The sequence below is a fragment of the Trichechus manatus genome, unplaced genomic scaffold, assembly GCF_000243295.1.
Source record: "Trichechus manatus latirostris isolate Lorelei unplaced genomic scaffold, TriManLat1.0 scaffold00200, whole genome shotgun sequence".
NCBI lineage: Eukaryota > Metazoa > Chordata > Mammalia > Sirenia > Trichechidae > Trichechus > Trichechus manatus.
This window is the reverse complement of record NW_004444136.1, coordinates 1,872,399-1,884,457: the sequence shown is the minus strand read 5'-3', so window position 1 is coordinate 1,884,457 and position 12,059 is coordinate 1,872,399. Positions and strand designations below refer to the sequence as shown.

Here is a 12,059-nt window from a genome sequence, read left to right as displayed (position 1 = left end):
AAAAAGAAGAGCAAACATACCTAGCAGCACTGTGGAACGAAGGCCTAGCAATCTGCTTCCATAGACATTACAGCCAAGAAAGCCATATGGAACAATTCCACTCTGCAACACATGGGGTCACCATGAGAAGGAATTAACTTGATGGCACAAGATGACAACTACAATATGAATTATGATATACTCAGGGATAAAATACTATCCAGCTATTAAAATAGGGTTTAAAAATAAATAAACCCAAAGCAAGCAGAAGGAAGTAAATAATATAGATAAGAGCAGAAATCACTGAAACTGAAAACAGAAAATCAATAGAGAAAATCAAGGAAACAAAGAGACAGTCTTTAGATCAATCAAATTGACAAACCACTACTAAGACTGACAGAGATAGAGAGAGAGAGAATATACCAATTACCAACATCAGGAATGAAACACGGGATATCACTACAAAACCTATGGACATCTAAAAGATAATAAGGGGTTACTACAAATATCTCTACACACATAAACCTGTCAACTTAGATAAAAAGAACCAATTCCTCAAGAAAGCACAAACTATCAGAAAAACAAAAAAACCCATTGCTGTCTAGTCGATTCTGACTCATAGAGACCCTATAGTAGAACTGCCCCATACGGTTTCCAAGGAGCAGCTGGTGGATTCGAACTGCTGACCTTTTGGTTAGCAGCTGAGCTCTTAACTGCTACACCACCAGGACAAGCTACCACAACTCACCCTATATGAAATAGATAGTTGGATTAGCCCTGTAACTATTAAGGGAATCTCCAAAAAGAAATCTGCAAGCCCAGACTGTTTCATAGGAAGGTTCTATCAAACATTAAAGAAGAATTAACACCAAGTGTACACAATCCTTTCCAGAAAACTGTAAGATGAGTGTGATGGTTAATGTTATGTTTCAAAATGGCTAGGCTATGATTCTCAGTGGTTTGGCAAACACTATGTAATCACCTTCCCATTTGTGATCTGATGTGAGAAGCCAATTAGTTAAAAGGGGATTCTCCTTGGGGGTGTGTCCTGCCTCCAGTATATAAATGGATGTTCTGGCACTTTCTTTCTTGCCCTGCACGCTTTTCATTGCTGACCTCTGGTTTTTGGAATGTAAGCCTGCAGAAGTCTCTGGCCGGCTGTCTGACCTGCAAATTTTGGATTTGCCAACCCCCGCAACCCTTTAGCCAGTAGAGACCTCCAGCCTGCCACCTGACCTGCAGATTTGGGATACATCAACCCTGCAATGACGTGAGGCAGCAGAGGTCTTCAGCCTGTAGCCTGACCCATGAATTTGGGACTTGCGAGGCCCCTCAGTTGTGTGAGCTATTTCCTTGAAATAAATATATATACAGAGAGAGAAATTAATAATGGTATTCACATAGCCTTTTCAATAAATGAAGTTCGAGCAGTTGAACATCTATAGGCCAAAAAAAAAAAAAGTACTTTGACTTAAACCTTATATAAAAATCAACTCAAAATGGATCACAGAATTAAACATAAAACTATAAAATTTTTGAGAGAAAATTTTGGAGACTTAGGGCTTGGTAAAATATATATATATATATATGCTTCAATGGTTTTGCTCCCTTGGATTGTTAAGTTTGTATGTCATCTTGGCTGGGTCATGATTCTCAGTGATTTGGCAGTCATGATGTAGTTTGGCAGTTATGTACTGATGTAATCACCTCCACGATGAGATCTGATCTAATGGGATCACCTCCACGACAAGGTCTGCTGTGTGTAGCCAATCAGTGGAAAGGGAGTTTCCTTGGGGTTGTGGCTTGCGTCCAACATAGGTGGACTTTCTGGCAAGGTGTATGGGCTTTTACTCACTCTGGATCCTGCAGCCAGCTCCTGTTCTTCTGACCTCTGGTTCTTGTTTTTTTCTTTTTTAATACTTTTTCTAAGGGAGAGTAATTTTCTTTTTTTTATTGTACTTTAGATGAAGGTTTACAGAGCAAACTAGCTTCTCACTAAACATTTAATGCACAGATTGTTTTGTGACGTTGGTTGTCAACCCCACAACATGTCAGCACTCTCCCCTTCTCGACTTTGGGTTTCCCATTACCACTTTCCTGTCCTCTCCTGCCTTCTTGTCCTTGCCCCATTTAGTCTCATTTTGTTTTATGGGCCTGTCTAATCTTTGACTGAAGGGGGAATCTAAGGAGTGACAAAACAGGGTGACTTCATTACTGAGCTAAAATGGTGTCCAGGGTCCCTACTCTCAGAGTTTGACCTTTGGTTCTTGGGACTTGAGCTAGCAGCTTACCTGCCATCTTGCCACCAATCTTGGGATTCTTTGGTCTCCGCAGCCTGTGAGTCAGAGCCCTGCTGTCTCACCTGCCAATCTGGGGTTTGCCAGACCCTGCAACTATGTGAGTCAGGAGAAGACTCCAGCCTGACTGACGGACTTGAGACTTTCCAGCGTTTACAACCAAGTGAGCCATTTCCTTGACATAAATCTCTCTCTATATATATTTATGCTCTTTACTGGTTTTGCTTCTCTCGAGAACCTAGTCTAAGACAATTTTCTAAAGAACCCAGACTAAGATGATGCGGGAACACTACCCATTTCCTTTTATGAAGCCAATATATCAAAATCAGATACCTTGAAATCAAAACCAGACAGAGGCAAGACAAAGAAAGAAAACTACAGACCGACTTCCTTCATTAATATAGATGGAAAAACCCTTAATAAAACATTGGCCAGCAGAATTTATCAAAATATGAAAAATAATATTATTTCATAAAAAGTAGAGTTTATTCCAGGGATGCAAGGCTGGTTCAATATTCAAAAATCAGTCAATGTAATCCACCATATTAACAGGCTAAAGAAGATACTAATAGGCTAAAGAAGAAAAATCACATGATCATCTCTAGTGATGCCAAAAAAGCATTTGACAAAATTCTGCACTCATTCATGACAAAAAATTTCATAAAACTAGGACTAGAGAGAAACTTCCTCAACTTGACAAAGAACATCTAGCACAAATCTATGGTTAACATTATACTTAACAGAGAAATATTGAATGCTTTTCCCCTAAGATCCGGAACAAAGCAACGATGTCCACTGTCACCACTCTTATTTAATATAATATTGGAAGTTCTTGCCTACCCAAAGAAGCAAGAAAAGGAAATAAAAGGCATACAGATGAGAAAGGAAGAAATAAAACTGTCCCTGTTTGCAGATGATATGATGGTCTCTGTAGAAAATCCCAAAGAACTAAAAAATAACTCATAGAACTAATAAATAAATTCAGCAAGGTTGCAGGATACAAGACCAACATACAAAAATCAATTGTATTTCTACATACTAGCACTGAACATACAGAAAAAGAAATTTAAAATATAGTAAATACAGTTATTGAAGAAAAATGCTTAGGTCTAAGTCTAATAAAACATGTGCAGGAGTTGTTTGCTGAAAACTACAAAATGCTGATGAAAGAAGTCAAAGAACAGCTTAATGGAGACACATAAGACAAGATTCACGGAAAACTCAGCATAATAAAGATGTCGAATTTCCCCAGATCTATCTATAGGTTCAACGTGATTCTTATCAAAACCCCAGCAATATTTTTGTAGGTATAGATATGATTAGTCTAAAATTTATTTGGAAAAGTAAAGCAACTAGATGTGTTAAAAACTTTTTGGAAGGTAAGAACTAAGTGGGAGGAATTGCCCTACCCAGTTTAAAGGCTTATTATATAGCTACATGAGTCAGGACTGTGTGATACTGGGGGAGGGAACAATGTGTATATCAACAGAAAAGAAAAGAGAACCTAGCATTAGCCCCACACAAGTATGATCAACTGATTTTTAACAAGGGAGCAAAATCAATCCAAGAGAGAAAAAAAGGCCTTTTTAACAAATAGTGCTCCAGTGATTGAATATCTATAGGCAAAAAAAAAAAAAAGTACTTTGACTTAAAACTCATACCTTATACAAAAATTAACTCAAAATGAATTATAGAATTAAATGTAAAATGTAAAACTCTAAAAATTTTAAGAGAAAATCTTGGGGACTTAGGGCTTGGTAAAAAGTTCTTAGATGCGACATCAAAAGCATGATCCATGAAAGAGAAAAGTCCATAAATTTGACTTCATTAAACACTTATGCTCTGTGAGAGACCCTGTGAAGAGAATGAAAACACAGCTACAGATTGGGAGAAATATTTGCAGATTACATATTTGACAAGGACTTATACCTAAAATGGAGCCCTGGTGGTGCAGTGGTTAAGAGCTTGACTGTTAACCAAAAGGTTGGAAGCCTGAATCCATCAGCCACTCCTTGGAAACCCTAGGGGGTAGTCAGTCCTATAGAGTTATCATGAGTCGGAATTGATGTGATGGCAACGGGTTTATATCTAAAATATGTTAATCTCAAAATTCAACAGTTAAAAAAAAAAAAAAAAGGCAAGCAATCCAATTAGAAAATAGGCAAAAGTCATGAAGAGAAGTCTTGCTCCATCAGGGAATTTCTCTTGCTTCCCGGGGACCCAGCCTCTTCCTTTACCCTCTGCCTACTTCCCAGGCCCTGGTGTATGAGTTTTCTTTTGTTGCATTTGAGATACTTTGTTACAGCAAAAGAAAAGGAATTCACCAAGAATTCTTTCTCTTTGGAATCCACATACAATCCTGAGCCATTGTCTTGGCAAGAACTTGAAACACGGGAAAAGCTGTCCGGAAAGATTTTTACAAAGATCTCAGGGACTAAGAGCCAAGAAATAAAGTGATGGCTTTGACTTGTAAGATAAAAACGAATTTAATTCTCTGTACCCTGGCCCCTGCCATCTTTTCATTATAAATTATAGGGATGGCGGGGGGAAGCCTCTGCTCTCTTCAATAATCCTGGCTCATCCAATGAAGAATGTTTTAGGCACTGAAGCATAATTAAAGTGATATTGTATTTCTTTTATTATCATGATTACAATAATACATAGATTTCAGTAGGTGCTTTCCAACAGAATTAAAATGGAGACAGACGGCTGGCACTTTGGTTAGAATTAGAGTTCATAGGAATATTTTATATGGCAGTTTTTTTTTTTTTTAAGGAAAATGCAGACCTCTAATAAAATGCCTAGAATTTCCTCAGACATTTTCAATAGCTCTTCTTAGATCAGTATTTCAGCAAGACTGAAAAATATTGATCAGTTGTTATTGAAATAGCAGCTAATTTATTTAAGATTGTGACAGCCATAATTCAAATCCTAGTTTTCAGTATTTTATTGTCATGTCAGAACTAAACCAGCCTCTCTCAGACAATGTGCTCCGGCTGCGGAACCCTGAGGAGGACACAACCCGACCTGTGTGGTTTTCTGGCTGGGAATGCTAATCAGAACGTGATCCTTAAGAAGTATCAGGCAAACCCCAAAGGAAGGAATGTTCTATTGAAAAGGGGGAGAAGGCGGAAAGCTGTATTCTTCAAAAATATCAGTGTCATAAAAGACAAACAAAGGCTGGGGAAATATTCTAGATTAAAAAGACTGAAGAGATCTAGTTACTAAATGCAATACCTGGCTCTATACTGAAATCCTGTACGGCAGGCATTGCAAATGCTAGAAAGGACATTATTGCGTCCGTTGAAAAAAATGGAGTACGATCAGTAGAGTTTATAAAAGTATTTTGTCAATGGTAAATTTCCTGAAGTTGATAACTGTACTGCGGTTATGTGAGAGAACATCTTTGTTCTTAGGAAATACACACTGATGCATTCATGGATAAAAGCCAAACCAAACCAAAACAAAAAGCACCCATGATGTATACAACTTACTCTCAAAGGGTTTAGAGAAAAGATTACACACACACACATATACATATGGTAGTCCCTCGGTGGTGCAACCAGTTAACCTGATCACCTGCTAACAGAAAGGTTGGAGGTTCAAGTCCACCCAGAAGTACCTCAGAAGAAAGGTCTGGTGATCTACTTCTGAAAAATTGGCCATAAAAACCCTCTGGAGCACAGTTTTACTCTGACACACATGGGTCACCATGAATCAGAGTCGACAGAAACTGGTAATACTTTTTATATATATACAGAGAGAGAGAGAACACATAAGATAAAGCAAATGAAGTAAATTTTTCGTTAGAAATAGGCCAATTATATGAGTTTTCTTTGTACTGTTTTTATTCTTACAACTTTAAGTTTGAAATTATTTTGAAACAGAAAGTTTAAGAAGTAATAAGTTCAGTTTTCTGTGATGACACTATTAGCACTAAAAAACAGCTTTTTGGCATCAAAATGCCACAGTGTGAATCCCAGCTCTGCCACTTACCAGCTATGTAACCTCTGGTAAATGATTTTAATCTCCCTGTGCCTCAGTGTCCTTATCTGTAAAATGGGCATGGTAATAATGACAGCATCTGTCTTATGTGCTGTTTGTGAAAGAGCTGAGAGCACGCCACGCCCAGAGTTAGCTCTCAGGAAGTGGATCTTATTACGCTTTTGAGGAGCGCTCTCCACAAGGCAGAGTATGGGCTTAGTAAGAGCCAAAATGACTCTGCCGCTGGGGGTGGGGGTGGGGGTTGCCGTCCAGTCAATTGCGACCATGGTGACCCCATGTGAGCAGAGTAGAACTGTTCCATATGGTTTTCAAGGCTGTGATCTTTCAGAAGCAGATCACCAGGCATGTCTTCCAAGGTGCCTGTGGGTGGTTTCAAACCGACAAACTTGCAGCTAGTAGTGGAGCACTTAACTGTTGGCACTACCCGTATGATTCTAAGAAGGCAAGAAAAGCACACACACACACACACACACACACACAGAAGTGGAGATCTTATCTACAAGTTTTCAAGATTCATAAGCTGCAGTAACTAGAAAAGCATACCATGATTCAAACATAGACAGATACAAGAATAGCACAATATAGAAAATCCATTAACATCCCTAACATATATTAACTGGGTGTAGGACAGAAGAAGCATTACAAAGCAGGGGAGAAAGGAAAGGTTATTCATAAGTGTTATCAGGAGAATTGATGTTCCATATAGAAAAAATAAGTTAGATCTTTCTTTAGGCCATACACAAAAATAAATTCCAAATAATTTAAAAACCAATCATGAAAAAATGCAACGACTTAAAGTAAGAAAATATTTCTTAGATGAGACAGGAAAATCAAACACACAAAGACAGATACATTGGATTACGTCAAATGCAGAGACTTGTGCACAGCAAAGGATGCTCCAAAGATAAAAGTTCAACAACATACTGAGAGAAAATATTTGTAACAAATAAAACAGGCAAATAATTAATATTCAGAAAAAAACAAGTGAAAGACCAAACCAAATAAATACTGGATGAAAGGTAAATGACAGGAAATTTACAGAAAAGAAAACCTGGCCATCTGATAAGTAGAGGGAAAATGCTTATTTTACTCTTACTTGTTGTTGTTGTCGTTAGCTGCTGTCCAGTCAGCCTCCAACACATGGCGATCCCATGCACTACAGGATAGGACCATTGCGATCCCCAGGGTTTTCAAAGGCTGATTTTCAGAGGTGGATCGCCAGGTCTTTCTCCCTAGTCTGTCTTAGTCTGGAAGCTCCACTGAAATCTGTTTAGCATCATAGCAACACACAAGCCTCCACTGACAGATGGGTGGTGGCTGCACAGGAGATGCACTGGCTCAGAATCGTGATCAACAAACACAATCTAAAACTCTGAGACAATATTTTACAAATATCCAGTTGGAAAAGTTGCAAAGTCTGACGATATCAAGTTTTACTGAGTATGTGTACACCTCCCTGTTGGAGAGCAATTTTGCAATACCCAATTAAAGTAGAATTGTGCATACCTGTGACACAGCAACCCTCTTGCCTCTGGTAGAAAGACACAAGGGTTCCAGGGATAGGTCCAAAGATGTTCACTGCAGCATCGATTGTCAAGTAAAAGTGAAAAACAACCTTAATTTCATCAGTAGGGAAACGGATAAATCAATGATGGTACATTGTTTCAACAAAATCTTAGAGTAGTTAACATGAATAAATTTGACCCATATTGTCAAAATGGATAGATGAAGCCAAATGTTAGCTATGCTGTGACAGCATTCACAGAAAGCTTTTTAAACACTGGAAAGACGTTCAGCAGTTCTGGGGATGGTCTCTTCTAGCGGAGGGATAAGGTAGAGGAAGGGAATCAAAAGGATCTCAGCTCTGTCTCTAGTGTTCTATTTCTTGGGTTGATATATTCATCTGTCTATTTTAAAATACATACAGATAACCCCCAACTTACGACATATTGCAGTTACGAGGAACCACACTTAATAACCATCCGTTTGGGGGTTTTTTGTACATCATATCGTTGGCAATAAGTACTACATACAATGTTGCAGCGAGTAATTTGCTGATGTTATCATTCTCAGATGTTTTAATTTATGATCTACTATTCAAAACACTGCAGTATAGATTTAGTTTTCCAAACTAAATCAGGGGCTTCAGTTGCTTGGAAACATGGACCCAAATGCTAAAGTCATTAAGCAGATTCGGGAAGCAGTGAGATGTTGTCGCCAAATACACGAAGAAAAAAATAAAAGGACCATCCAGACAATTCTCACTAATTTTCTGACTAGAAACACCATCTCCATTCCCAAGGATAATCCAGATGATCCAGAACCTTCCACAAGTGGAGTTAGGACAAACTGTCAACATTGTTTAATTCTTCATTGTCAGAGTAAATTTTTATGATTTGTGTATTTTTTAATGGATGTACGTATGTATTAAAATATCTGTAAGTTTTTATGTAATGTTTCTAACCCTCCAAGACAAATAAAGACTGGATGTATAAAAATACTGATAATAAGAGACAATAATAATGAAAACTATAAAACAATGAGATATTTGACTTACGTCAGAACCGACTTACAATTGTGTAGTTGGAACAGAACCCCGTCATAAGTTGGGGACTACCTGTATATCTAAAGAAACAAAATTTTAAAATTTGCTAATTCAGGGTGTTGGCTCCATGAACATTTGGCACAGCAATCTCAGTTTTTAGAATATTTCAAAACTGATTTTTCAAACACCGTCCAATTACTCTGTATGTGGGAAATAGTGGACCTAGCCACCAAGCATCTGTCAGTTTGTTTTACTGTGGTGGCTTGTTTTTCTGTGACGCCAGAAGCTAAGCCACCGATATTTCAAATACCAACAGGGTTACCCATGGTGGACAGGTTTCAGCAGAGATTCCAGACTAAGACAGAGTAGGAAGAAAGGCCTGACAATCTACTTCCAAAAGTCAGCCAATGAAAATCCTATGGATTACAACAGAATATTGTCCAACATAGTGCTAGAAGATGAGCCCCCAGGTTGGAAGTCACTCGGAATACACAGTGGCTGCAGTAGTGGACTCAGCATTGGACCGGAGCTTACCAACCAGGTGAAGATGGCACAGGAATGAGTGCTGGTCGGTTCTGGTGTACATGGGGTCGTCATGAGTTGGAGCCGACTCAACAGCAACTAACAACAACAAGTATTTGGGTGGGGGGCTTTCTATCATTTCATTCGGATAAATTCCTGGAGGTGAGTTTCTGGGTAAAATGTTCTCAACAGTGTACATTTTGCTGAATGTTGCCAGACTGCCCTCTAGAAAGACTGGCTCAATGAGTGCCCCTAACCTCCAGTCAGGAGAGCTCACCACATGCCAGAAACTATACTAGTGCTTTCCACCTGGCCGCAGGTTTAATTCTCTCAGCAACCCTAAGAAGTAGGTGCTATCGTTATCCCCAGTTTACAGGTTACAGAGCATAGAGAGGATGAGCACCTTGTCCAGAGAATGTTAAGCAAAACTTAACCTTCAGGGAGTTTAGAACTCGACTCACACTCCTAACCACTACGTATCTCCACTAAGTTTATAAAAGTGCAGTTCACACCACTGAGTGCCCAGGGCATCATCACTGTCAGTTTTCCAATCTGAGATACACACATACACACACACACGATTATTCTTATTATCTGTTTTCATTAACATTCTTGGGGAAGCAGTTTAACATAGCAAGTAAGTTTCACTGCTAGATGAGAAGGCGTCTTCTCCCATAACCCATATTTGGCTAGCAACTTGTGATACCTTTGCCAAGTAATTAAAAATCTCACCTGTAAAATTCAGATCATAGAGGTACCTATTTCACTGAGGTGTTGTAGAGACTGCATGAGCTAAGGTAAAGTGTCTAGCAGAGTACTTGGCACATGGTAAACACTCAATAGATGTTAAGTGTTATTATTTCTTTTATTATTTGTGAGCTAGAGCATTTTAAAGGTTTGTTGTTTCTTTGTAATTCTTCATTGAATTGCCTGTTCATATAATTTGCATATTTTTATTGGGCTTATTAAATGTAACTGTCCTTTTCACCCTGGGCAGGCAGGGCTGGTTTTTTTATCTAGACAGGTCAAAAGCAGACACCAGGGTAGAACTTCCCTCCTTCTCCTACGTTCCCGACACACACTGCCTTTAGAGTACACCATGCACTCTGCTCATCCTTGGGTGGGCGGTTCTCACGGCTCCCTCATTGTCAGAGCCCGTTTCCATACCTTACCAGTATGGTAAGCGTCAAGGCCATCTGTCTGTCTGGCATGCTAACTCTCAGAGGCCAAGGTCCTGCTATCCCCTGGGCTTCACATGGAGTCCTGCCCGTGGGACTGACTTTGTTCATGTCCAGGATAGAGGCTGTTGCTCCAGAGACACAGAACTGTCTCAGAGACAGACTGTTTGCCTTGAGTCTTGACCCAGGGCAACTCTGGGAAAGAACGTCTTTGTGTATACGAGGGACATCCATTGCTGTTTTAGGAAATAACAGTTGGGTAAAGGAGACTTGTCTGTCTGTTAGTCTTCAGCTCCCTGTCTTGGAGTCTGTCTGTCTCGCTCACTATCTCCATCTCTATCTCTGTCTCTATGCCTATTTCTAACCACCTCTCTGTTCCTCTGTCTCTCTTTCTCTTGGTTTCTCTCTGTTTATCTGCTTCTCTGGGCTTAGTTTCTCCCTCACTGTCTGTTCCTACTGTTCTGAGTCCTGCCTGTCTCCCTTCCTCCTGCTTTCAATGCACAGGAATAAAGACGACTTTAACCAAGCATCCACTTCACTTTGCGACAACTCTGATTCGTCATCTACTGAGCAGCATCTGCTTGCCTCCATTTCTCATTTTATGCAATGATTTGGATTTTACTCAATTTAATTCTCACACAATCCTGAAAGGTAAACATTACTGCCCCTATTTTTTGCTTAGAAACTGAAACTTAGAGAGTTTGAGCAGCTTGCTGTGGTCTGTCAACAACGGAGAAAGAGTTTAAACCCAGATTGTCCTAGATCCCACGTCCAGTGCTCTGTCACGTCTCCCTGGCCCAGAAGCATTTCGAAGTTGCAGCTTAATGGAACAAGTAAGAGCGCTGCTCACTCTCTGGTCAAAGTGTGAAAAGCCATCTGTCTGCAGGGACATACAGCACACTTCAGGAAGTGAGCCCGAGGCTGCCGCTCCCGCTCCATGCCCCCGGTGGCGCCCCCTGCACCATTTCGGCGCAAGCCCCACTCACCCAGAAGAAGCAGGACACTGACCCCCACGCCCATGCTGCACCTCTGTCCCTGGCTCCTCACAGAGCGTCACGGAGAGTGTGTGTCCAGAGGCTCTGAGGGGACAGCAGCCAAGCCCCATGTGATGCGGAAGGAAGCTGCCACCACAGCCGCTGCCACCACAGCCGCTGCCACCACAGCCGCTGCTCAGTTCCGCTCAGCAGTCTCACTCCGACACAGGCAGGAGAATGCCCTGCAGTCTGGCCTCTGCCAGGTGGTGGAGGGGAGCTGGCCTCTAGTGAGGACCACTGCGGTGAGCTGGGGTGCTGACGCCCCGCATGGTCTCGGTCATCCTCATCACGAGCACAGCACCAAGGCACAGTCAGCAGTTTCTTGCCCGAAGACCCACAGCCAATAGGCCTCCAAGGAGAGTGTGAACTGGTCCACCCTGAGGTCTGAGCTGGACAGAAGCCCCTCCTGCCTTGGGCAGGGATGGAAACACCCCCTTTCCCACCCCCACGCCCGCCTCCCCGACCTAGCCCACCGCTCAGCCTGTCCCTGTGTCTGTGC

At 40.7% G+C, this 12,059-nt stretch overlaps 1 protein-coding gene across 1 annotated transcript in view; it reads right to left on the bottom strand.

The window, feature by feature from the left end:
• The window catches only part of TMEM273 (transmembrane protein 273), a 46,079-nt gene extending 34,452 nt beyond the window's left edge, over positions 1-11,627 (bottom strand). Inside the window, exon 1 of the mRNA XM_023742106.1 lies at positions 11,513-11,627. Coding sequence (XP_023597874.1) covers positions 11,513-11,546 — 34 coding nt within the window. The 5' untranslated portion in view covers positions 11,547-11,627. The remainder of the gene's footprint in view (positions 1-11,512) is intronic.
• Between the last annotated feature and the right edge of the window lie 432 nt (positions 11,628-12,059).